Source organism: Pseudophryne corroboree, chromosome 2 (genome assembly GCF_028390025.1).
Source record: "Pseudophryne corroboree isolate aPseCor3 chromosome 2, aPseCor3.hap2, whole genome shotgun sequence".
Taxonomy (NCBI): Eukaryota; Metazoa; Chordata; class Amphibia; order Anura; family Myobatrachidae; genus Pseudophryne; species Pseudophryne corroboree.
The window spans coordinates 1,019,004,581-1,019,029,652 of record NC_086445.1 but is presented as its reverse complement, the minus strand read 5'-3'; the positions used below and the strand labels follow the sequence as shown (position 1 = coordinate 1,019,029,652).

Here is a 25,072-nt window from a genome sequence, read left to right as displayed (position 1 = left end):
AATGATTCACATCTAGTGTCGGTAATGTGCAGCTGTTAGTCACCAGGTTACATTATATAGCAGACAGGGTGAAGGGGTAAAAGTGTCCAGATTATTTGGGGGTCTTCTGTAAATCACCGGCAGAGAGTGGAACCAGTGTCTGACAAACACCGCTTAGGTACCACCACAATGATATTTAGGAACAGCTGCTGATGACGATTCCCTTAGTTCAGAGGTTCCCAAACTGTGTGCCGTGGCTCCCTGGGGTGCCTCGGGACACTTGCAGGGGTGCCCTGGGTTGGTGGTCCAGGACCAATTCAAATTATTCATGGTCAATATAATAGGCAAAACCAGTGCTGGTGGCTGCCAGTCATAAAATGTGGCCAAACAGAAGCAAATCTTGTCCCTCACCACACAACTGACACTAAGTATGACATATAAACGCGATCTACTTAATGTAATATTTCTTTCTAAATTTCTCAAGAAGAAATTTGTGGCCTACGGGTGCCGTGAAAAAAATTCTGATATTCTAGGGCGCCGTGATTCAAAAAAGTTTGGAAACCACTGCCTTAGTTGCTTATGCATTCTAGTGGCGGAGTGAGGTACTGCGCCTTTGTCATATACTTTCAGCCATGATTACAGCTACACGATGTAATGCTGATATGATTACTGGAGGCAGAAGGGTGCCATGATTCCCAGATTGCTGAATGCCTGTGCCCTCTTCGCGTCATGCTCATAGCTGTATTTCTTCCCTAGGTGCACGGCTTCCCCTTTTCCCGGAAGTATAAGAGCCATCTGCAGAAGTCTGAGCAGAGAGCCATCGACATTGTGACTTATATAATGGGACCTAATAAAAGGTGTGTATGCCCCTCGTCCGTCTGTGTTGGACAATATGGCTCAGGCACCCTGCTGTGCAAGCACCACATCCTGTATAAATTGCGCAGTGCAGTCCTGTATAGTGTTCCGTACGACACTGTGCATGAATAGCGCTCAGTAACCACTCTGTAGTGACCTTTCATGAGTCCGGCTCCTGACAAAAAACTGGTATCTTCCAGATGTCAAAAATGACAATTCCTGCACGTTCTACATTAGTAAATGGCTCCCCGCATTATCAGTGACACCTGGTATTTGTTATGTTTTGCAGGGAAGTGCTGAAGCTGAGCGTGGGGTCATTCCTGTACACCCTGCGGAGCAACATTCTGGACGTGGCAGAGGGAAGATCAGCTGTCACACAGCCCAGGTATATATAATGGTAGATGCTCAATCAGCTTAATGATATCATTCAGGTGCTCGAAAGGGAGGGGTATTTCTAAGCAAGAAAAAAAAGAGACATTTTTTCCCCCAGCACCCTGAATGATAACAGTAACCAGATATAAATCCCACATAATATTAGAATTCAGAGATCTTAGTTACACATATTTGCGCAAATGTGTGAATAAGCTCCAAAGCCGCATCAAGGCGTCTCCAAATATACAGAGACTCCTTGATGCGGCTTTGGGGCTTATTCACACATTTGCGCAAATATGTGTGACCAAGATCTCTGAATTCTGATATTATGTGGGATTTATATCTGGCTACTGTTATCATTCAGGGTGCTGGGGGAAACAATGTCTCTCTTTTTTTCTTACACAGCCCAGGTACCCAGAAAAGGCCCACGAGTCATGTGACTGTGCAGAGATTTCCCACAATCACCGGATGATGGATATCTCCCTCTGGCTGTACAGTAGTTATGTGGTGCCGTTGTGTCTGTGTCCTTCTGAACTGGTGTTAGAACTATTACTACAGATGTTTATGGGAGATGGCCGCAGTGGGCGCCAGTGACCAGCTATAGACTAGGCCATTACTCGGGTTGTTCTGGGGACTCAGGGTTGTCTCTATTTCCGTCCCCAGGAAGCTTTACCTCTACGCCGCGCATGATGTGACCCTAATACCTCTTCTTATGGCCCTCGGGATCTTTGACCGGAAGTGGCCGCCTTATGCTGCTGACCTGACCTTGGACCTGTACCAGCACCGGCTCTCCAGGGAGTGGTTTGCCCGTCTCAGCTACAATGGGGAGGTAAGTCAGACATTTCTTTACAGTATCTGTGTGTATAGGATTGTTCCCTTCAGATGACCTCATCTTATGTGATACGACCGCACCCAGGAGTCTGTTACCTGGCCATATGTCTGCTGTGTCCCCGTCTGTTATGGAGGAAATCCGTTCTATCACCAGCGGGGGTGTAATATAAAGAAATATCACACTGGAGGTTGGAGGGAGGGGGGTAAAATAATAAAACAAAACATTGGTCACGGTAGGATGTAATGCAGCCGATTGTGAGGCCGATCCTGGTAGAAGTGTCAAGCAATGTGTGAGGCAGGTATTGTAGCAATAGATTGCTGATAACATTGCTGAGGAGCACAGAGTTGTAGGGGTGAAGAGCAATAATCTCATTGGAATCACTATATGGAAACTACGAAAAACTGTATTTATTTTCCTATTATTGCCTAATTTCCCTGTGATTTCCCCTCATGGAGAAATAAATATAATCCTCAATTCAGTCCACCCCAGGGAGCGAGGCCGCCTTCTCTCGCCAGCCCAGGGAGTGAGGACTCATTATTTGACCTCCCCAGGGAGCGAGGCCTCATTCTCTCACCACCCAGGGGGAGCGAGGCCTCATTCTCTCACCACCCAGGGGGAGCGAGGCCTCATTCTCTCACCACCCAGGGGGAGCGAGGCCGCCTTCTCTCGCCACCCCAGGGAGCGAGGCCGCCTCCTTTCACCACCTAGGGCGAGTGAGGCCTCATACTCTCACCACCCAGGAAGAGCAAGGCCGCCTTCTCGCCACCTCAGGGAGCGAGGCTGCTTTCTCTCGCCTCCCTAGGAAGCGAGGCCTCATTCTTTCACCGCCCAGGGGGAGTGAGGTTGCCTTCTCTCACCAGCCCAGGGAGCGAGGCCTCTCTCTCACCTCCCCAGTAAGCACGGCCTCATTCTTTAACCTCCCCAGGGAGTGTCGCCTCATTCTCTCACCACGCTGGGGGAGCGAGACCGCTTTATCTTAACCTGCCCAGAAGTGAGCAAGGCCGCCTTCTCTCGCCAGCCCAGGGAGCGAGGCCGCCTTCTCTCGCCAGCCCAGGGAGCGAGGCCGCCTTCTCTCGCCAGCCCAGGGAGCGAGGCCGCCTTCTCTCGCCAGCCCAGGGAGCGAGGCCGCCTTCTCTCGCCAGCCCAGGGAGCGAGGCCGCCTTCTCTCGCCAGCCCAGGGAGCGAGGCCGCCTTCTCTCGCCAGCCCAGGGAGCGAGGCCGCCTTCTCTCGCCAGCCCAGGGAGCGAGGCCGCCTTCTCTCGCCAGCCCAGGGAGCGAGGCCGCCTTCTCTCGCCAGCCCAGGGAGCGAGGCCGCCTTCTCTCGCCAGCCCAGGGAGCGAGGCCGCCTTCTCTCGCCAGCCCAGGGAGCGAGGCCGCCTTCTCTCGCCAGCCCAGGGAGCGAGGCCGCCTTCTCTCGCCATCCCAGGGAGCGAGGCCGCCTTCTCTCGCCACCCCAGGGAGCGAGGCCGCCTTCTCAGGGCCTCTTTCTCTCACCAGCCCAGGGAGCGGGGCCTCTTTCTCTCACCAGCCCAGGGAGCGGGGGCCTCTTTCTCTCACCAGCCCAGGGAGCGGGGTAACTTTCTCTCACCAGCCCAGGGAGCGGGGTAACTTTCTCTCACCTCTCCAGGAAGCGCGCCCTCTTTCTTTAGCCTCCCCAAGTAGTGTCGCCTCATTCTTTCACCACGCTGGGGGAGCGAGACCGCTTTATCTTAACCTACCCAGCAGGGAGCGAGGCCGCCTTCTCTCGCCACCCCAGGGAGCGAAGCCGCCTTCTCTCGCCACCCCAGGGAGCGAGGCCGCCTTCTCTCGCCAACCCAGGGGGAGTGAGGCCTCATTCTTTGACCTCCCCAGTGAGCGAGGCCTCATTCTCTCACCACCCAGGGGGAGCGAGGCCGCCTTCTCTCACCACCCAGGGAGAGCGAGGCCGCCTTCTCTCACCACCCAGGGAGAGCGAGGCCGCCTTCTCTCACCACCCAGGGAGAGCGAGGCCGCCTTCTCTCACCACCCAGGGAGAGCGAGGCCGCCTTCTCTCACCACCTCAGGGAGCGAGGCCCCTTTCTCTTGCCTCCCCAGTAAGCGAGGCCTCATTCTTTCACCACCCAGGGTGAGCGAGGCCTCATTCTTTCACCACCCAGGGCGAGTGAGGCCTCATTCTTTCACCACCCAGGGCGAGTGAGGCCTCATTCTTTCACCACCCAGGGCGAGTGAGGCCTCATTCTTTCACCACCCAGGGCGAGTGAGGCCTCATTCTTTCACCACCCAGGGCGAGTGAGGCCTCATTCTTTCACCACCCAGGTCGAGTGAGGCCTCATTCTTTCACCACCCAGGGCGAGTGAGGCCTCATTCTTTCACCACCCAGGGCGAGTGAGGTCTCATTTTTTGACCTCCCCAGGGAGCGAGGCCTCTTTCTCTCACCAGCCCAGGGAGCGGGGCCTCTTTCTCTCACCAGCCCAGGGAGCGGGGCCTCTTTCTCTCACCAGCCCAGGGAGCGGGGCCTCTTTCTCTCACCAGCCCAGGGAGCGGGGCCTCTTTCTGTCTCTCACCAGCCCAGGGAGCGGGGCCTCTTTCTGTCTCTCACCAGCCCAGGGAGCGGGGCCTCTTTCTCTCTCTCACCAGCCCAGGGAGCGGGGCCTCTTTCTCTCTCTCTCACCAGCCCAGGGAGCGGGGCCTCTTTCTCTCTCTCACCAGCCCAGGGAGCGGGGCCTCTTTCTCTCTCTCACCAGCCCAGGGAGCGGGGCCTCTTTCTCTCTCTCACCAGCCCAGGGAGCGGGGCCTCTTTCTCTCTCTCACCAGCCCAGGGAGCGGGGCCTCTTTCTCTCTCTCACCAGCCCAGGGAGCGGGGCCTCTTTCTCTCTCTCACCAGCCCAGGGAGCGGGGCCTCTTTCTCTCTCTCACCAGCCCAGGGAGCGGGGCCTCTTTCTCTCTCTCACCAGCCCAGGGAGCGGGGCCTCTTTCTCTCTCTCACCAGCCCAGGGAGCGGGGCCTCTTTCTCTCTCTCACCAGCCCAGGGAGCGGGGCCTCTTTCTCTCTCTCACCAGCCCAGGGAGCGGGGCCTCTTTCTCTCTCTCACCAGCCCAGGGAGCGGGGCCTCTTTCTCTCTCTCACCAGCCCAGGGAGCGGGGCCTCTTTCTCTCTCTCACCAGCCCAGGGAGCGGGGCCTCTTTCTCTCTCTCACCAGCCCAGGGAGCGGGGCCTCTTTCTCTCTCTCACCAGCCCAGGGAGCGGGGCCTCTTTCTCTCTCTCACCAGCCCAGGGAGCGGGGCCTCTTTCTCTCTCTCACCAGCCCAGGGAGCGGGGCCTCTTTCTCTCTCTCACCAGCCCAGGGAGCGGGGCCTCTTTCTCTCTCTCACCAGCCCAGGGAGCGGGGCCTCTTTCTCTCTCTCACCAGCCCAGGGAGCGGGGCCTCTTTCTCTCTCTCACCAGCCCAGGGAGCGGGGCCTCTTTCTCTCTCTCACCAGCCCAGGGAGCGGGGCCTCTTTCTCTCTCTCACCAGCCCAGGGAGCGGGGCCTCTTTCTCTCTCTCACCAGCCCAGGGAGCGGGGCCTCTTTCTCTCTCTCACCAGCCCAGGGAGCGGGGCCTCTTTCTCTCTCTCACCAGCCCAGGGAGCGGGGCCTCTTTCTCTCTCTCACCAGCCCAGGGAGCGGGGCCTCTTTCTCTCTCTCACCAGCCCAGGGAGCGGGGCCTCTTTCTCTCTCTCACCAGCCCAGGGAGCGGGGCCTCTTTCTCTCTCTCACCAGCCCAGGGAGCGGGGCCTCTTTCTCTCTCTCACCAGCCCAGGGAGCGGGGCCTCTTTCTCTCTCTCACCAGCCCAGGGAGCGGGGCCTCTTTCTCTCTCTCACCAGCCCAGGGAGCGGGGCCTCTTTCTCTCTCTCACCAGCCCAGGGAGCGGGGCCTCTTTCTCTCTCTCACCAGCCCAGGGAGCGGGGCCTCTTTCTCTCTCTCACCAGCCCAGGGAGCGGGGCCTCTTTCTCTCTCTCACCAGCCCAGGGAGCGGGGCCTCTTTCTCTCTCTCACCAGCCCAGGGAGCGGGGCCTCTTTCTCTCTCTCACCAGCCCAGGGAGCGGGGCCTCTTTCTCTCTCTCATCAGCCCAGGGAGCGGGGCCTCTTTCTCTCTCTCACCAGCCCAGGGAGCGGGGCCTCTTTCTCTCTCTCACCAGCCCAGGGAGCGGGGCCTCTTTCTCTCTCTCACCAGCCCAGGGAGCGGGGCCTCTTTCTCTCAGCAGCCCAGGGAGCGGGGCCTCTTTCTCTCAGCAGCCCAGGGAGCGGGGCCTCTTTCTCTCTCACCAGCCCAGGGAGCGGGGCCTCTTTCTCTCTCACCAGCCCAGGGAGCGGGGCCTCTTTCTCTCTCACCAGCCCAGGGAGCGGGGCCTCTTTCTCTCTCTCTCTCACCAGCCCAGGGAGCGGGGCCTCTTTCTCTCTCTCTCACCAGCCCAGGGAGCGGGGCCTCTTTCTCTCTCTCTCACCAGCCCAGGGAGCGGGGCCTCTTTCTCTCACCAGCCCAGGGAGCGGGGCCTCTTTCTCTCACCAGCCCAGGGAGCGGGGCCTCTTTCTCTCTCTCTCACCAGCCTAGGGAGCGGGGCCTCTTTCTCTCTCTCTCACCAGCCCAGGGAGCGGGGCCTCTTTCTCTCTCTCTCACCAGCCCAGGGAGCGGGGCCTCTTTCTCTTTCTCTCTCACAAGCCCAGGGAGCGGGGCCTCTTTCTCTCTCACCAGCCCAGGGAGCGGGGCCTCTTTCTCTCTCACCAGCCCAGGGAGCGGGGCCTCTTTCTCTCTCACCAGCCCAGGGAGCGGGGCCTCTTTCTCTTTCTCTCTCACCAGCCCAGGGAGCGGGGCCTCTTTCTCTCTCACCAGCCCAGGGAGCGGGGCCTCTTTCTCTCTCTCTCACCAGCCCAGGGAGCGGGGCCTTTTTCTCTTTCTCTCTCACCAGCCCAGGGAGCGGGGCCTCTTTCTCTTTCACCAGCCCAGGGAGCGGGGCCTCTTTCTCTCTCACCAGCCCAGGGAGCGGGGCCTCTTTCTCTCTCACCAGCCCAGGGAGCGGGGCCTCTTTCTCTCTCACCAGCCCAGGGAGCGGGGCCTCTTTCTCTCTCACCAGCCCAGGGAGCGGGGCCTCTTTCTCTCTCACCAGCCCAGGGAGCGGGGCCTCTTTCTCTCTCTCTCTCTCTCACCAGCCCAGGGAGCGGGGCCTCTTTCTCTCTCTCACCAGCCCAGGGAGCGGGGCCTCTTTCTCTCTCTCACCAGCCCAGGGAGCGGGGCCTCTTTCTCTCTCTCACCAGCCCAGGGAGCGGGGCCTCTTTCTCTCTCTCACCAGCCCAGGGAGCGGGGCCTCTTTCTCTCTCTCACCAGCCCAGGGAGCGGGGCCTCTTTCTCTCTCTCACCAGCCCAGGGAGCGGGGCCTCTTTCTCTCTCTCACCAGCCCAGGGAGCGGGGCCTCTTTCTCTCTCTCACCAGCCCAGGGAGCGGGGCCTCTTTCTCTCTCTCACCAGCCCAGGGAGCGGGGCCTCTTTCTCTCTCTCACCAGCCCAGGGAGCGGGGCCTCTTTCTCTCTCTCACCAGCCCAGGGAGCGGGGCCTCTTTCTCTCTCTCACCAGCCCAGGGAGCGGGGCCTCTTTCTCTCTCTCACCAGCCCAGGGAGCGGGGCCTCTTTCTCTCTCTCTCACCAGCCCAGGGAGCGGGGCCTCTTTCTCTCTCTCACCAGCCCAGGGAGCGGGGCCTCTTTCTCTCTCTCACCAGCCCAGGGAGCGGGGCCTCTTTCTCTCTCTCACCAGCCCAGGGAGCGGGGCCTCTTTCTCTCTCTCACCAGCCCAGGGAGCGGGGCCTCTTTCTCTCTCTCACCAGCCCAGGGAGCGGGGCCTCTTTCTCTCTCTCACCAGCCCAGGGAGCGGGGCCTCTTTCTCTCAGCAGCCCAGGGAGCGGGGCCTCTTTCTCTCAGCAGCCCAGGGAGCGGGGCCTCTTTCTCTCTCACCAGCCCAGGGAGCGGGGCCTCTTTCTCTCTCACCAGCCCAGGGAGCGGGGCCTCTTTCTCTCTCACCAGCCCAGGGAGCGGGGCCTCTTTCTCTCTCACCAGCCCAGGGAGCGGGGCCTCTTTCTCTCTCACCAGCCCAGGGAGCGGGGCCTCTTTCTCTCTCACCAGCCCAGGGAGCGGGGCCTCTTTCTCTCTCTCTCTCACCAGCCCAGGGAGCGGGGCCTCTTTCTCTCTCTCACCAGCCCAGGGAGCGGGGCCTCTTTCTCTCTCTCTCACCAGCCCAGGGAGCGGGGCCTCTTTCTCTCACCAGCCCAGGGAGCGGGGCCTCTTTCTCTCTCTCTCACCAGCCTAGGGAGCGGGGCCTCTTTCTCTCTCTCACCAGCCCAGGGAGCGGGGCCTCTTTCTCTCTCTCACCAGCCCAGGGAGCGGGGCCTCTTTCTCTCTCAGCAGCCCAGGGAGCGGGGCCTCTTTCTCTCAGCAGCCCAGGGAGCGGGGCCTCTTTCTCTCAGCAGCCCAGGGAGCGGGGCCTCTTTCTCTCTCACCAGCCCAGGGAGCGGGGCCTCTTTCTCTCTCACCAGCCCAGGGAGCGGGGCCTCTTTCTCTCTCACCAGCCCAGGGAGCGGGGCCTCTTTCTCTCTCACCAGCCCAGGGAGCGGGGCCTCTTTCTCTCTCACCAGCCCAGGGAGCGGGGCCTCTTTCTCTCTCTCTCTCACCAGCCCAGGGAGCGGGGCCTCTTTCTCTCTCTCACCAGCCCAGGGAGCGGGGCCTCTTTCTCTCTCTCTCACCAGCCCAGGGAGCGGGGCCTCTTTCTCTCACCAGCCCAGGGAGCGGGGCCTCTTTCTCTCTCTCTCACCAGCCTAGGGAGCGGGGCCTCTTTCTCTCTCTCTCACCAGCCCAGGGAGCGGGGCCTCTTTCTCTCTCTCACCAGCCCAGGGAGCGGGGCCTCTTTCTCTTTCTCTCTCACAAGCCCAGGGAGCGGGGCCTCTTTCTCTCTCACCAGCCCAGGGAGCGGGGCCTCTTTCTCTCTCACCAGCCCAGGGAGCGGGGCCTCTTTCTCTCTCACCAGCCCAGGGAGCGGGGCCTCTTTCTCTTTCTCTCTCACCAGCCCAGGGAGCGGGGCCTCTTTCTCTCTCACCAGCCCAGGGAGCGGGGCCTCTTTCTCTCTCTCTCACCAGCCCAGGGAGCGGGGCCTCTTTCTCTTTCTCTCTCACCAGCCCAGGGAGCGGGGCCTCTTTCTCTTTCACCAGCCCAGGGAGCGGGGCCTCTTTCTCTCTCACCAGCCCAGGGAGCGGGGCCTCTTTCTCTCTCACCAGCCCAGGGAGCGGGGCCTCTTTCTCTCTCACCAGCCCAGGGAGCGGGGCCTCTTTCTCTCTCTCACCAGCCCAGGGAGCGGGGCCTCTTTCTCTCTCTCTCTCTCTCACCAGCCCAGGGAGCGGGGCCTCTTTCTCTCTCTCACCAGCCCAGGGAGCGGGGCCTCTTTCTCTCTCTCACCAGCTCAGGGAGCGGGGCCTCTTTCTCTCTCTCACCAGCTCAGGGAGCGGGGCCTCTTTCTCTCTCTCACCAGCCCAGGGAGCGGGGCCTCTTTCTCTCTCAGCAGCCCAGGGAGCGGGGCCTCTTTCTCTCAGCAGCCCAGGGAGCGGGGCCTCTTTCTCTCAGCAGCCCAGGGAGCGGGGCCTCTTTCTCTCACCAGCCCAGGGAGCGGGGCCTCTTTCTCTCTCACCAGCCCAGGGAGCGGGGCCTCTTTCTCTCTCACCAGCCCAGGGAGCGGGGCCTCTTTCTCTCTCACCAGCCCAGGGAGCGGGGCCTCTTTCGCCAGCCCAGGGAGCGGGGCCTCTTTCTCTCTCACCAGCCCAGGGAGCGGGGCCTCTTTATCTTTCTCTCTCGCCAGCCCAGGGAGCGGGGCCTCTTTCTCTCTCTCTCTCACCAGCCCAGGGAGCGGGGCCTCTTTCTCTCTCTCTCACCAGCCCAGGGAGCGGGGCCTCTTTCTCTCACCAGCCCAGGGAGCGGGGCCTCTTTCTCTCTCTCTCACCAGCCCAGGGAGCGGGGCCTCTTTCTCTCTCTCTCACCAGCCCAGGGAGCGGGGCCTCTTTCTCTCTCTCTCACCAGCCCAGGGAGCGGGGCCTCTTTCTCTTTCTCTCTCACCAGCCCAGGGAGCGGGGCCTCTTTCTCTCTCACCAGCCCAGGGAGCGGGGCCTCTTTCTCTCTCACCAGCCCAGGGAGCGGGGCCTCTTTCTCTCTCACCAGCCCAGGGAGCGGGGCCTCTTTCTCTCTCACCAGCCCAGGGAGCGGGGCCTCTTTCTCTCTCACCAGCCCAGGGAGCGGGGCCTCTTTCTCTTTCTCTCTCACCAGCCCAGGGAGCGGGGCCTCTTTCTCTCTCACCAGCCCAGGGAGCGGGGCCTCTTTCTCTCTCTCTCTCACCAGCCCAGGGAGCGGGGCCTCTTTCTCTTTCTCTCTCACCAGCCCAGGGAGCGGGGCCTCTTTCTCTCTCACCAGCCCAGGGAGCGGGGCCTCTTTCTCTCTCACCAGCCCAGGGAGCGGGGCCTCTTTCTCTCTCTCACCAGCCCAGGGAGCGGGGCCTCTTTCTCTCTCTCACCAGCCCAGGGAGCGGGGCCTCTTTCTCTCTCTCACCAGCCCAGGGAGCGGGGCCTCTTTCTCTCTCTCACCAGCCCAGGGAGCGGGGCCTCTTTCTCTCTCTCTCACCAGCCCAGGGAGCGGGGCCTCTTTCTCTCTCTCACCAGCCCAGGGAGCGGGGCCTCTTTCTCTCTCTCACCAGCTCAGGGAGCGGGGCCTCTTTCTCTCTCTCACCAGCCCAGGGAGCGGGGCCTCTTTCTCTCTCTCTCACCAGCCCAGGGAGCGGGGCCTCTTTCTCTCTCTCTCACCAGCCCAGGGAGCGGGGCCTCTTTCTTTCTCTCTCACCAGCCCAGGGAGCGGGGCCTCTTTCTTTCTCTCTCACCAGCCCAGGGAGCGGGGCCTCTTTCTCTCTCTCTCACCAGCCCAGGGAGCGGGGCCTCTCTCTCTCTCTTACCAGCCCAGGGAGCGGGGCCTCTCTCTCTCTCTTACCAGCCCAGGGAGCGGGGCCTCTTTCTCTCTCACCAGCCCAGGGAGCGGGGCCTCTTTCTCTCTCTCACCAGCCCAGGGAGCGGGGCCTCTTTCTCTCTCACCAGCCCAAGGAGCGGGGCCTCTCTCTCTCTCTCTCTCTCTCTCACCAGCCCAGGGAGCGGGGCCTCTTTCTCTCTCTCTCACCAGCCCAGGGAGCGGGGCCTCTTTCTCTCTCTCTCACCAGCCCAGGGAGCGGGGCCTCTTTCTCTCTCTCACCAGCCCAGGGAGCGGGGCCTCTTTCTCTCTCTCACCAGCCCAGGGAGCGGGGCCTCTTTCTCTCTCTCTCACCAGCCCAGGGAGCGGGGCCTCTTTCTCTCTCTCACCAGCCCAGGGAGCGGGGCCTCTTTCTCTCTCTCACCAGCTCAGGGAGCGGGGCCTCTTTCTCTCTCTCACCAGCCCAGGGAGCGGGGCCTCTTTCTCTCTCTCACCAGCCCAGGGAGCGGGGCCTCTTTCTCTCTCACCAGCCCAAGGAGCGGGGCCTCTTTCTCTCTCTCTCTCACCAGCCCAGGGAGCGGGGCCTCTTTCTCTCTCTCTCACCAGCCCAGGGAGCGGGGCCTCTTTCTCTCTCTCTCTCTCTCCAGCCCAGGGAGCGGGGCCTCTTTCTTTCTCTCTCACCAGCCCAGGGAGCGGGGCCTCTTTCTCTCTCTCACCAGCCCAGGGAGCGGGGCCTCTCTCTCTCACCAGCCCAGGGAGCGGGGCCTCTCTCACCAGCCCAGGGAGCGGGGCCTCTCTCTCTCACCAGCCCAGGGAGCGGGGCCTCTCTCTCTCTTACCAGCCCAGGGAGCGGGGCCTCTTTCTCTCTCTCTCACCAGCCCAGGGAGCGGGGCCTCTTTCTCTCTCTCACCAGCCCAGGGAGCGGGGCCTCTTTCTCTCTCACCAGCCCAAGGAGCGGGGCCTCTTTCTCTCTCACCAGCCCAAGGAGCGGGGCCTCTTTCTCTCTCTCTCTCTCACCAGCCCAGGGAGCGGGGCCTCTTTCTCTCTCTCTCACCAGCCCAGGGAGCGGGGCCTCTTTCTCTCTCTCTCTCACCAGCCCAGGGAGCGGGGCCTCTTTCTCTCTCTCTCTCTCACCAGCCCAGGGAGCGGGGCCTCTTTCTCTCTCTCTCTCACCAGCCCAGGGAGCGGGGCCTCTCTCTCTCTCTCACCAGCCCAGGGAGCGGGGCCTCTCTCTCTCTCTCACCAGCCCAGGGAGCGGGGCCTCTCTCTCTTTCTCACCAGCCCAGGGAGCGGGGCCTCTTTCTCTCTCTCTCTCACCAGCCCAGGGAGCGGGGCCTCTTTCTCTCTCTCTCTCACCAGCCCAGGGAGCGGGGCCTCTTTCTCTCTCTCTCTCACCAGCCCAGGGAGCGGGGCCTCTTTCTCTCTCTCACCAGCCCAGGGAGCGGGGCCTCTTTCTCTCTCTCACCAGCCCAGGGAGCGGGGCCTCTTTCTCTCTCTCACCAGCCCAGGGAGCGGGGCCTCTTTCTCTCTCTCACCAGCCCAGGGAGCGGGGCCTCTTTCTCTCTCTCTCACCAGCCCAGGGAGCGGGGCCTCTTTCTCTCTCTCACCAGCCCAGGGAGCGGGGCCTCTTTCTCTCTCTCACCAGCCCAGGGAGCGGGGCCTCTTTCTCTCTCTCACCAGCTCAGGGAGCGGGGCCTCTTTCTCTCTCTCACCAGCCCAGGGAGCGGGGCCTCTTTCTCTCTCTCTCACCAGCCCAGGGAGCGGGGCCTCTTTCTCTCTCTCTCACCAGCCCAGGGAGCGGGGCCTCTTTCTCTCTCTCTCACCAGCCCAGGGAGCGGGGCCTCTTTCTTTCTCTCTCACCAGCCCAGGGAGCGGGGCCTCTTTCTCTCTCTCTCACCAGCCCAGGGAGCGGGGACTCTCTCTCTCACCAGCCCAGGGAGCGGGGCCTCTCTCTCTCACCAGCCCAGGGAGCGGGGCCTCTCTCTCTCACCAGCCCAGGGAGCGGGGCCTCTTTCTCTCAGCAGCCCAGGGAGCGGGGCCTCTTTCTCTCAGCAGCCCAGGGAGCGGGGCCTCTTTCTCTCTCACCAGCCCAGGGAGCGGGGCCTCTTTCTCTCTCACCAGCCCAGGGAGCGGGGCCTCTTTCTCTCTCACCAGCCCAGGGAGCGGGGCCTCTTTCGCCAGCCCAGGGAGCGGGGCCTCTTTCTCTCTCACCAGCCCAGGGAGCGGGGCCTCTTTATCTTTCTCTCTCGCCAGCCCAGGGAGCGGGGCCTCTTTCTCTCTCTCTCTCACCAGCCCAGGGAGCGGGGCCTCTTTCTCTCTCTCTCACCAGCCCAGGGAGCGGGGCCTCTTTCTCTCACCAGCCCAGGGAGCGGGGCCTCTTTCTCTCTCTCTCACCAGCCCAGGGAGCGGGGCCTCTTTCTCTCTCTCTCACCAGCCCAGGGAGCGGGGCCTCTTTCTCTCTCTCTCACCAGCCCAGGGAGCGGGGCCTCTTTCTCTCTCTCTCACCAGCCCAGGGAGCGGGGCCTCTTTCTCTTTCTCTCTCACCAGCCCAGGGAGCGGGGCCTCTTTCTCTCTCACCAGCCCAGGGAGCGGGGCCTCTTTCTCTCTCACCAGCCCAGGGAGCGGGGCCTCTTTCTCTCTCACCAGCCCAGGGAGCGGGGCCTCTTTCTCTCTCACCAGCCCAGGGAGCGGGGCCTCTTTCTCTCTCACCAGCCCAGGGAGCGGGGCCTCTTTCTCTTTCTCTCTCACCAGCCCAGGGAGCGGGGCCTCTTTCTCTCTCACCAGCCCAGGGAGCGGGGCCTCTTTCTCTCTCTCTCTCACCAGCCCAGGGAGCGGGGCCTCTTTCTCTTTCTCTCTCACCAGCCCAGGGAGCGGGGCCTCTTTCTCTCTCACCAGCCCAGGGAGCGGGGGCCTCTTTCTCTCTCACCAGCCCAGGGAGCGGGGCCTCTTTCTCTCTCACCAGCCCAGGGAGCGGGGCCTCTTTCTCTCTCTCACCAGCCCAGGGAGCGGGGCCTCTTTCTCTCTCTCACCAGCCCAGGGAGCGGGGCCTCTTTCTCTCTCTCACCAGCCCAGGGAGCGGGGCCTCTTTCTCTCTCTCACCAGCCCAGGGAGCGGGGCCTCTTTCTCTCTCTCACCAGCCCAGGGAGCGGGGCCTCTTTCTCTCTCACCAGCCCAAGGAGCGGGGCCTCTCTCTCTCTCTCTCTCTCACCAGCCCAGGGAGCGGGGCCTCTTTCTCTCTCTCTCACCAGCCCAGGGAGCGGGGCCTCTTTCTCTCTCTCTCACCAGCCCAGGGAGCGGGGCCTCTTTCTCTCTCTCACCAGCCCAGGGAGCGGGGCCTCTTTCTCTCTCTCACCAGCCCAGGGAGCGGGGCCTCTTTCTCTCTCTCTCACCAGCCCAGGGAGCGGGGCCTCTTTCTCTCTCTCACCAGCCCAGGGAGCGGGGCCTCTTTCTCTCTCTCACCAGCTCAGGGAGCGGGGCCTCTTTCTCTCTCTCACCAGCCCAGGGAGCGGGGCCTCTTTCTCTCTCTCACCAGCCCAGGGAGCGGGGCCTCTTTCTCTCTCACCAGCCCAAGGAGCGGGGCTCTTTCTCTCTCTCTCTCACCAGCCCAGGGAGCGGGGCCTCTTTCTCTCTCTCTCACCAGCCCAGGGAGCGGGGCCTCTTTCTCTCTCTCTCTCTCTCCAGCCCAGGGAGCGGGGCCTCTTTCTTTCTCTCTCACCAGCCCAGGGAGCGGGGCCTCTTTCTCTCTCTCACCAGCCCAGGGAGCGGGGCCTCTCTCTCTCACCAGCCCAGGGAGCGGGGCCTCTCTCACCAGCCCAGGGAGCGGGGCCTCTCTCTCTCACCAGCCCAGGGAGCGGGGCCTCTCTCTCTCTGTACCAGCCCAGGGAGCGGGGCCTCTTTCTCTCTCTCTCACCAGCCCAGGGAGCGGGGCCTCTTTCTCTCTCTCACCAGCCCAGGGAGCGGGGCCTCTTTCTCTCTCACCAGCCCAAGGAGCGGGGCCTCTTCTCTCTCTCACCAGCCCAAGGAGCGGGGCCTCTTTCTCTCTCTCTCTCTCACCAGCCCAGGGAGCGGGGCCTCTTTCTCTCTCTCTCACCAGCCCAGGGAGCGGGGCCTCTTTCTCTCTCTCTCTCACCAGCCCAGGGAGCGGGGCCTCTTTCTCTCTCTCTCTCACCAGCCCAGGGAGCGGGGCCTCTTTCTCTCTCTCTCTCACCAGCCCAGGGAGCGGGGCCTCTCTCTCTCTCTCACCAGCCCAGGGAGCGGGGCCTCTCTCTCTCTCTCACCAGCCCAGGGAGCGGGGCCTCTCTCTCTTTCTCACCAGCCCAGGGAGCGGGGCCTCTCTCTCTTTCTCACCAGCCCAGGGAGCGGGGCCTCTTTCTCTCTCTCTCTCACCAGCCCAGGGAGCGGGGCCTCTTTCTCTCTCTCTCACCAGCCCAGGGAGCGGGGCCTCTTTCTCTCTCTCTCTCTCACCAGCCCAGGGAGCGGGGCCTCTTTCTCTCTCTCACCAGCCCAGGGAGCGGGGCCTCTTTCTCTCTCTCACCAGCCCAGGGAGCGGGGCCTCTTTCTCTCTCTCACCAGCCCAGGGAGCGGGGCCTCTTTCTCTCTCTCACCAGCCCAGGGAGCGGGGCCTCTTTCTCTCTCTCTCACCAGCCCAGGGAGCGGGGCCTCTTTCTCTCTCTCACCAGCCCAGGGAGCGGGGCCTCTTTCTCTCTCTCACCAGCTCAGGGAGCGGGGCCTCTTCTCTCTCTCACCAGCCCAGGGAGCGGGGCCTCTTTCTCTCTCTCTCACCAGCCCAGGGAGCGGGGCCTCTTTCTCTCTCTCTCACCAGCCCAGGGAGCGGGGGCCTCTTTCTCTCTCTCTCACCAGCCCAGGGAGCGGGGCCTCTTTCTTCTCTCTCACCAGCCCAGGGAGCGGGGCCTCTTTCTCTCTCTCTCACCAGCCCAGGGAGCGGGGCCTCTCTCTCTCACCAGCCCAGGGAGCGGGGCCTCTCTCTCACCAGCCCAGGGAGCGGGGCCTCTCTCTCTCACCAGCCCAGGGGAGCGGGGCCTCTTTCTCTCTCACCAGCCCAGGGAGCGGGGCCTCTTTCTCTCTCTCTCACCAGCCCAGGGAGCGGGGCCTCTTTCTCTCTCACCAGCCCAAGGAGCGGGGCCTCTCTCTCTCTCTCTCTCTCTCACCAGCCCAGGGAGCGGGGCCTCTTTCTCTCTCTCTCACCAGCCCAGGGAGCGGGGCCTCTTTCTCTCTCTCTCTCACCAGCCCAGGGAGCGGGGCCTCTTTCTCTCTCTCACCAGCCCAGGGAGCGGGGCCTCTTTCTCTCTCTCACCAGCCCAGGGAGCGGGGCCTCTTTCTCTCTCTCTCACCAGCCCAGGGAGCGGGGCCTCTTTCTCTCTCTCTCACCAGCCCAGGGAGCGGGGCCTCTTTCTCTCTCTCACCAGCTCAGGGAGCGGGGCCTCTTTCTCTCTCTCACCAGCCCAGGGAGCGGGGCCTCTTTCTCTCTCTCACCAGCCCAGGGAGCGGGGCCTCTTTCTCTCTCACCAGCCCAAGGAGCGGGGCCTCTTTCTCTCTCTCTCACCAGCCCAGGGAGCGGGGCCTCTTTCTCTCTCTCTCTCACCAGCCCAGGGAGCGGGGCCTCTTCTCTCTCTCTCTCTCTCTCTCTCCAGCCCAGGGAGCGGGGCCTCTTTCTTTCTCTCTCACCAGCCCAGGGAGCGGGGCCTCTTTCTCTCTCTCACCAGCCCAGGGAGCGGGGCCTCTCTCTCTCACCAGCCCAGGGAGCGGGGCCTCTCTCACCAGCCCAGGGAGCGGGGCCTCTCTCTCTCACCAGCCCAGGGAGCGGGGCCTCTCTCTCTCTTACCAGCCCAGGGAGCGGGGCCTCTTTCTCTCTCTCTCACCAGCCCAGGGAGCGGGGCCTCTTTCTCTCTCTCACCAGCCCAGGAGCGGGGCCTCTTTCTCTCTCACCAGCCCAAGGAGCGGGGCCTCTTCTCTCTCACCAGCCCAAGGAGCGGGGCCCTCTTTCTCTCTCACCAGCCCAAGGAGCGGGGCCTCTTTCTCTCTCTCTCTCTCACCAGCCCAGGGAGCGGGGCCTCTTTCTCTCTCTCTCTCACCAGCCCAGGGAGCGGGGCCTCTTTCTCTCTCTCTCTCACCAGCCCAGGGAGCGGGGCCTCTTTCTCTCTCTCTCTCTCACCAGCCCAGGGAGCGGGGGCCTCTTTCTCTCTCTCTCACCAGCCCAGGGAGCGGGGCCTCTCTCTCTCTCTCACCAGCCCAGGGAGCGGGGCCTCTTTCTCTCTCTCACCAGCCCAGGGAGCGGGGCCTCTTTCTCTCTCACCAGCTCAGGGAGCGGGGCCTCTTCTCTCTCTCACCAGCCCAGGGAGCGGGGCCTCTTTCTCTCTCTCACCAGCCCAGGGAGCGGGGCCTCTTTCTCTCTCACCAGCCCAAGGAGCGGGGCCTCTTTCTCTCTCTCTCTCACCAGCCCAGGGAGCGGGGCCTCTTTCTCTCTCTCTCACCAGCCCAGGGAGCGGGGCCTCTTTCTCTCTCTCTCTCTCTCCAGCCCAGGGAGCGGGGCCTCTTTCTTTCTCTCTCACCAGCCCAGGGAGCGGGGCCTCTTCTCTCTCTCACCAGCCCAGGGAGCGGGGCCTCTCTCTCTCACCAGCCCAGGGAGCGGGGCCTCTCTCACCAGCCCAGGGAGCGGGGCCTCTCTCTCTCACCAGCCCAGGGAGCGGGGCCTCTCTCTCTCTTACCAGCCCAGGGAGCGGGGCCTCTTTCTCTCTCTCTCACCAGCCCAGGGAGCGGGGCCTCTTTCTCTCTCTCACCAGCCCAGGGAGCGGGGCCTCTTTCTCTCTCACCAGCCCAAGGAGCGGGGCCTCTTTCTCTCTCACCAGCCCAAGGAGCGGGGCCTCTTCTCTCTCTCTCTCTCTCACCAGCCCAGGGAGCGGGGCCTCTTTCTCTCTCTCTCACCAGCCCAGGGAGCGGGGCCTCTTTCTCTCTCTCTCTCACCAGCCCAGGAGCGGGGCCTCTTTCTCTCTCTCTCTCTCACCAGCCCAGGGAGCGGGGCCTCTTTCTCTCTCTCTCTCACCAGCCCAGGGAGCGGGGCCTCTCTCTCTCTCTCACCAGCCCAGGGAGCGGGGCCTCTCTCTCTCTCTCACCAGCCCAGGGAGCGGGGCCTCTCTCTCTTTCTCACCAGCCCAGGGAGCGGGGCCTCTTTCTCTCTCTCTCTCACCAGCCCAGGGAGCGGGCCTCTTTCTCTCTCTCTCTCACCAGCCCAGGGAGCGGGGCCTCTTTCTCTCTCTCTCTCACCAGCCCAGGGAGCGGGGCCTCTTTCTCTCTCTCACCAGCCCAGGGAGCGGGGCTCTTCTCTCTCTCACCAGCCCAGGGAGCGGGGCCTCTTTCTCTCACCAGCCCAGGGAGCGGGGCCTCTTTCTCTCTCTCACCAGCCCAGGGAGCGGGGCCTCTTTCTCTCTCTCTCACCAGCCCAGGGAGCGGGGCCTCTTTCTCTCTCTCACCAGCCCAGGGAGCGGGGCCTCTTTCTCTCTCTCACCAGCTCAGGGAGCGGGGCCTCTTTCTCTCTCTCACCAGCCCAGGGAGCGGGGCCTCTTTCTCTCTCTCTCACCAGCCCAGGGAGCGGGGCCTCTTTCTCTCTCTCTCACCAGCCCAGGGAGCGGGGCCTCTTCTCTCTCTCTCACCAGCCAGGGAGCGGGGCCTCTTTCTTTCTCTCTCACCAGCCCAGGGAGCGGGGCCTCTTTCTCTCTCTCTCACCAGCCCAGGGAGCGGGGCCTCTCTCTCTCACCAGCCCAGGGAGCGGGGCCTCTCTCTCTCACCAGCCCAGGGAGCGGGGCCTCTCTCTCTCACCAGCCCAGGGAGCGGGGCCTCTTTCTCTCTCACCAGCCCAGGAGCGGGGCCTCTTTCTCTCTCTCACCAGCCCAGGGAGCGGGGCCTCTTTCTCTCTCACCAGCCCAAGGAGCGGGGCCTCTCTCTCTCTCACCAGCCCAGGGAGCGGGGCCTCTTTCTCTCTCTCTCACCAGCCCAGGGAGCGGGGCCTCTTTCTCTCTCTCTCTCACCAGCCCAGGGAGCGGGGCCTCTTTCTCTCTCTCACCAGCCCAGGGAGCGGGGCCTCTTTCTCTCTCTCACCAGCCCAGGGAGCGGGGCCTCTTTCTCTCTCTCTCACCAGCCCAGGGAGCGGGGCCTCTTTCTCTCTCTCTCACCAGCCCAGGGAGCGGGGCCTCTTTCTCTCTCTCACCAGCTCAGGGAGCGGGGCCTCTTTCTCTCTCTCACCAGCCCAGGGAGCGGGGCCTCTTTCTCTCTCTCACCAGCCCAGGGAGCGGGGCCTCTTTCTCTCTCACCAGCCCAAGGAGCGGGGCCTCTTTCTCTCTCTCTCTCACCAGCCCAGGGAGCGGGGCCTCTTTCTCTCTCTCTCTCACCAGCCCAGGGAGCGGGGCCTCTTTCTCTCTCTCTCTCTCTCTCTCTCCAGCCCAGGAGCGGGGCCTCTTTCTTTCTCTCTCACCAGCCCAGGGAGCGGGGCCTCTCTCTCTCACCAGCCCAGGGAGCGGGGCCTCTCTCACCAGCCCAGGGAGCGGGGCCTCTCTCTCTCACCAGCCCAGGGAGCGGGGCCTCTCTCTCTCTTACCAGCCCAGGGAGCGGGGCTCTTTCTCTCTCTCTCACCAGCCCAGGGAGCGGGGCCTCTTCTCTCTCTCACCAGCCCAGGGAGCGGGGCCTCTTTCTCTCTCACCAGCCCAAGGAGCGGGGCCTCTTTCTCTCTCACCAGCCCAAGGAGCGGGGCTCTTTCTCTCTCTCTCTCTCACCAGCCCAGGGAGCGGGGCCTCTTTCTCTCTCTCTCTCACCAGCCCAGGAGCGGGGCCTCTTTCTCTCTCTCACCAGCCCAGGGAGCGGGGCCTCTTTCTCTCTCTCTCTCTCACCAGCCCAGGGAGCGGGGCCTCTTTCTCTCTCTCACCAGCCCAGGGAGCGGGGCCTCTCTCTCTCTCTCAGCCCAGGGAGCGGGGCTCTCTCTCTCTCTCACCAGCCCAGGGAGCGGGGCCTTTCTCTCTTTCTCACCAGCCCAGGGAGCGGGGCCTCTTTCTCTCTCTCTCTCACCCAGCCCAGGGAGCGGGGCCTCTTTCTCTCTCTCTCTCACCAGCCCAGGGAGCGGGGCCTCTTTCTCTCTCTCTCTCTCACCAGCCCAGGGAGCGGGGCCTCTTTCTCTCTCTCTCTCTCACCAGCCCAGGGAGCGGGGCCTCTTTCTCTCTCTCTCTCTCACCAGCCCAGGGAGCGGGGCCTCTTTCTCTCTCTCTCTCTCACCAGCCCAGGGAGCGGGGCCTCTTTCTCTCTCTCTCTCTCACCAGCCCAGGGAGCGGGGCCTCTTTCTCTCTCTCTCTCTCACCAGCCCAGGGAGCGGGGCCTCTTTCTTCTCTCTCACCAGCCCAGGGAGCGGGGCCTCTTCTCTCTCTCTCTCACCAGCCCAGGGAGCGGGGCCTCTTTCTCTCTCTCTCACCAGCCCAGGGAGCGGGGCCTCTTTCTCTCTCTCTCACCAGCCCAGGAGCGGGGCCTCTTTCTCTCTCTCTCTCACCAGCCCAGGGAGCGGGGCCTCTTTCTCTCTCTCTCACCAGCCCAGGGAGCGGGGCCTCTTCTCTCTCTCACCAGCCCAGGGAGCGGGGCCTCTTTCTCTCTCTCACCAGCCCAGGGAGCGGGCCTCTTTCTCTCTCTCACCAGCCCAGGGAGCGGGGCCTCTTTCTCTCTCTCTCACCAGCCCAGGGAGCGGGGCCTCTTTCTCTCTCTCACCAGCCCAGGGAGCGGGCCCTCTTTCTCTCTCTCACCAGCTCAGGAGCGGGGCCTCTTTCTCTCTCTCTCACCAGCCCAGGGAGCGGGGCCTCTTTCTCTCTCTCACCAGCCCAGGGAGCGGGGCCTCTCTCTCTCTCACCAGCCCAGGGAGCGGGGCCTCTCTCTCTCACCAGCCCAGGGATCGGGGCCTCTCCTCTCTCTTACCAGCCCAGGGAGCGGGGCCTCTTTCTCTCTCACCAGCCCAGGGAGCGGGGCCTCTTTCTCTCTCACCAGCCCAAGGAGCGGGGCCTCTTTCTCTCTCACCAGCCCAAGGAGCGGGGCCTCTTTCTCTCTCTCTCTCTCACCAGCCCAGGGAGCGGGGCCTCTCTCTCTCTCTCTCACCAGCCCAGGGAGCGGGGCCCTCTCTCTCTCTCTCTCTCTCTCACCAGCCCAGGGAGCGGGGCCTCTTTCTCTCTCTCTCTCTCTCACCAGCCCAGGGAGCGGGGCCTCTTTCTCTCTCTCTCACCAGCCCAGGGAGCGGGGCCTCTCTCTCTCTCTCACCAGCCCAGGGAGCGGGGCCTCTCTCTCTCTCTCACCAGCCCAGGGAGCGGGGCCTCTTTCTCTTTCTCACCAGCCCAGGGAGCGGGGCCTCTTTCTCTCTCTCTCTCACCAGCCCAGGGAGCGGGGCCTCTTTCTCTCGCTCTCTCACCAGCCCAGGGAGCGGGGCCTCTTTCTCTCTCTCTCACCAGCCCAGGGAGCGGGGCCTCTTTCTCTCTCTCTCTCTCTCACCAGCCCAGGGAGCGGGGCCTCTTTCTCTCTCTCTCTCACCAGCCCAGGGAGCGGGGCCTCTTTCTCTCTCTCTCTCTCACCAGCCCAGGGAGCGGGGCCTCTTTCTCTCTCTCTCTCTCACCAGCCCAGGGAGCGGGGCCTCTTTCTCTCTCTCTCTCTCACCAGCCCAGGGAGCGGGGCCTCTTTCTCTCTCTCTCTCACCAGCCCAGGGAGCGGGGCCTCTTTCTCTTTCTCTCTCACCAGCCCAGGGAGCGGGGCCTCTTTCTCTCTCACCAGCCCAGGGAGCGGGGCCTCTTTCTCTCTCACCAGCCCAGGGAGCGGGGCCTCTTTCTCTCTCACCAGCCCAGGGAGCGGGGCCTCTTTCTCTCTCACCAGCCCAGGGAGTGGGGCCTCTTCTCTCTCACCAGCCCAGGGAGCGGGGCCTCTTTCTCTTTCTCTCTCACCAGCCCAGGGAGCGGGGCCTCTTTCTCTCTCACCAGCCCAGGGAGCGGGGCCTCTTTCTCTCTCTCTCTCACCAGCCCAGGGAGCGGGGCCTCTTTCTCTTTCTCTCTCACCAGCCCAGGGAGCGGGGCCTCTTTCTCTCTCACCAGCCCAGGGAGCGGGGCCTCTTCTCTCTCACCAGCCCAGGGAGCGGGGCCTCTTTCTCTCTCTCACCAGCCCAGGGAGCGGGGCCTCTTTCTCTCTCTCACCAGCCCAGGGAGCGGGGCCTCTTTCTCTCTCTCACCAGCCCAGGGAGCGGGCCTCTTTCTCTCTCTCACCAGCCCAGGGAGCGGGGCCTCTTTCTCTCTCTCACCAGCCCAGGGAGCGGGGCCTCTTTCTCTCTCTCTCACCAGCCCAGGGAGCGGGGCCTCTTTCTCTCTCTCACCAGCCCAGGGAGCGGGGCCTCTTTCTCTCTCTCACCAGCTCAGGGAGCGGGGCCTCTTCTCTCTCTCTCACCAGCCCAGGGAGCGGGGCCTCTTTCTCTCTCTCTCACCAGCCCAGGGAGCGGGGCCTCTTTCTCTCTCTCTCACCAGCCCAGGGAGCGGGGCCTCTTTCTTTCTCTCTCACCAGCCCAGGGAGCGGGGCCTCTTTCTTTCTCTCTCACCAGCCCAGGGAGCGGGGCCTCTTTCTCTCTCTCACCAGCCCAGGGAGCGGGGCCTCTCTCTCTCACCAGCCCAGGGAGCGGGGCCTCTCTCTCTCTCTTACCAGCCCAGGGAGCGGGGCCTCTTTCTCTCTCACCAGCCCAGGGAGCGGGGCCTCTTTCTCTCTCTCACCAGCCCAGGGAGCGGGGCCCTCTTTCTCTCTCACCAGCCCAAGGAGCGGGGCCTCTCTCTCTCTCGTCTCTCTCACCAGCCCAGGGAGCGGGGCCTCTTTCTCTCTCTCTCACCAGCCCAGGGAGCGGGGCCTCTTTCTCTCTCTCTCACCAGCCCAGGGAGCGGGGCCTCTTTCTCTCTCTCTCACCAGCCCAGGGAGCGGGGCCTCTTTCTCTCTCTCACCAGCCCAGGGAGCGGGCCTCTTTCTCTCTCTCACCAGCCCAGGGAGCGGGGCCTCTTTCTCTCTCTCTCACCAGCCCAGGGAGCGGGGCCTCTTTCTCTCTCTCACCAGCCAGGGAGCGGGGCCTCTTTCTCTCTCTCTCACCAGCTCAGGGAGCGGGGCCTCTTTCTCTCTCTCACCAGCCCAGGGAGCGGGGCCTCTTTCTCTCTCTCACCAGCCCAGGGAGCGGGGCCTCTTTCTCTCTCACCAGCCCAAGGAGCGGGGCCTCTTTCTCTCTCTCTCTCACCAGCCCAGGGAGCGGGGGCCTCTTTCTCTCTCTCTCACCAGCCCAGGGAGCGGGGCCTCTTTCTCTCTCTCTCTCTCTCCAGCCCAGGGAGCGGGGCCTCTTTCTTTCTCTCTCACCAGCCCAGGGAGCGGGGCCTCTTTCTCTCTCTCACCAGCCCAGGGAGCGGGGCCTCTCTCTCTCACCAGCCCAGGGAGCGGGGCCTCTCTCACCAGCCCAGGGAGCGTGGCCTCTCTCTCTCACCAGCCCAGGGAGCGGGGCCTCTCTCTCTCTCTACCAGCCCAGGGAGCGGGGCCTCTCTCTCTCTTACCAGCCCAGGGAGCGGGGCCCTCTTTCTCTCTCTCTCTCACCAGCCCAGGGAGCGGGGCCTCTTTCTCTCTCTCACCAGCCCAGGGAGCGGGGCCTCTTTCTCTCTCACCAGCCCAAGGAGCGGGGGCCTCTTTCTCTCTCACCAGCCCAAGGAGCGGGGCCTCTTTCTCTCTCTCTCTCTCACCAGCCCAGGGAGCGGGGCCTCTTTCTCTCTCTCTCACCAGCCCAGGGAGCGGGGCCTCTTCTCTCTCTCTCTCACCAGCCCAGGGAGCGGGGCCTCTTCTCTCTCTCTCTCTCACCAGCCCAGGGAGCGGGGCCTCTTTCTCTCTCTCTCTCACCAGCCCAGGGAGCGGGGCCTCTCTCTCTCTCTCACCAGCCCAGGGAGCGGGGCCTCTCTCTCTCTCTCACCAGCCCAGGGAGCGGGGCCTCTCTCTCTTCTCACCAGCCCAGGGAGCGGGGCCTCTTTCTCTCTCTCTCTCACCAGCCCAGGGAGCGGGGCCTCTTTCTCTCTCTCTCTCACCAGCCCAGGGAGCGGGGCCTCTTTCTCTCTCTCTCTCTCACCAGCCCAGGGAGCGGGGCCTCTTTCTCTCTCTCACCAGCCCAGGGAGCGGGGCCTCTTTCTCTCTCTCACCAGCCCAGGGAGCGGGGCTCTTTCTCTCTCTCACCAGCCCAGGGAGCGGGGCCTCTTTCTCTCTCTCACCAGCCCAGGGAGCGGGGCCTCTTTCTCTCTCTCTCACCAGCCCAGGGAGCGGGGCCTCTTTCTCTCTCTCACCAGCCCAGGGAGCGGGGCCTCTTTCTCTCTCTCACCAGCTCAGGGAGCGGGGCCTCTTTCTCTCTCTCACCAGCCCAGGGAGCGGGGCCTCTTTCTCTCTCTCTCACCAGCCCAGGGAGCGGGCCTCTTTCTCTCTCTCTCACCAGCCCAGGGAGCGGGGCCTCTTTCTCTCTCCTCACCAGCCCAGGGAGCGGGGCCTCTTTCTTTCTCTCTCACCAGCCCAGGGAGCGGGCCTCTCTTCTCTCTCTCTCACCAGCCCAGGGAGCGGGGCCTCTCTCTCTCACCAGCCCAGGGAGCGGGGCCTCCTCTCTCTCACAGCCCAGGGAGCGGGGCCTCTCTCTCTCACCAGCCAGGGAGCGGGGCCTCTCTCTCTCACCAGCCCAGGGAGCGGGGCCTCTTCTCTCTCACCAGCCCAGGGAGCGGGGCCTCTTCTCTCTCTCTCACCAGCCCAGGGAGCGGGGCCTCTTCTCTCTCTCACCAGCCCAGGGAGCGGGGCCTCTCTCTCGCTCTCTCTCTCACCAGCCCAGGGAGCGGGGCCTCTTTCTCTCTCTCTCACCAGCCCAGGGAGCGGGGCCTCTTTCTCTCTCTCTCGCACCAGCCCAGGGAGCGGGGCCTCTTTCTCTCTCTCACCAGCCCAGGGAGCGGGGCCTCTTTCTCTCTCTCACCAGCCCAGGGAGCG

General features: G+C 63.5%; 1 protein-coding gene across 2 annotated transcripts in view; it reads left to right on the top strand.

Moving 5' to 3' along the window:
• ACP6 (acid phosphatase 6, lysophosphatidic) overlaps positions 1-25,072 on the top strand; it is a 92,787-nt gene that overhangs the window by 49,528 nt on the left and 18,187 nt on the right. For both annotated transcript variants that reach the window (XM_063956700.1, XM_063956699.1), the window contains exons 8-10: positions 736-836; positions 1,124-1,219; positions 1,870-2,035. In XM_063956700.1, the coding sequence (XP_063812770.1) occupies positions 736-836; positions 1,124-1,219; positions 1,870-2,035 (363 nt within the window). The remainder of the gene's footprint in view (positions 1-735; positions 837-1,123; positions 1,220-1,869; positions 2,036-25,072) is intronic.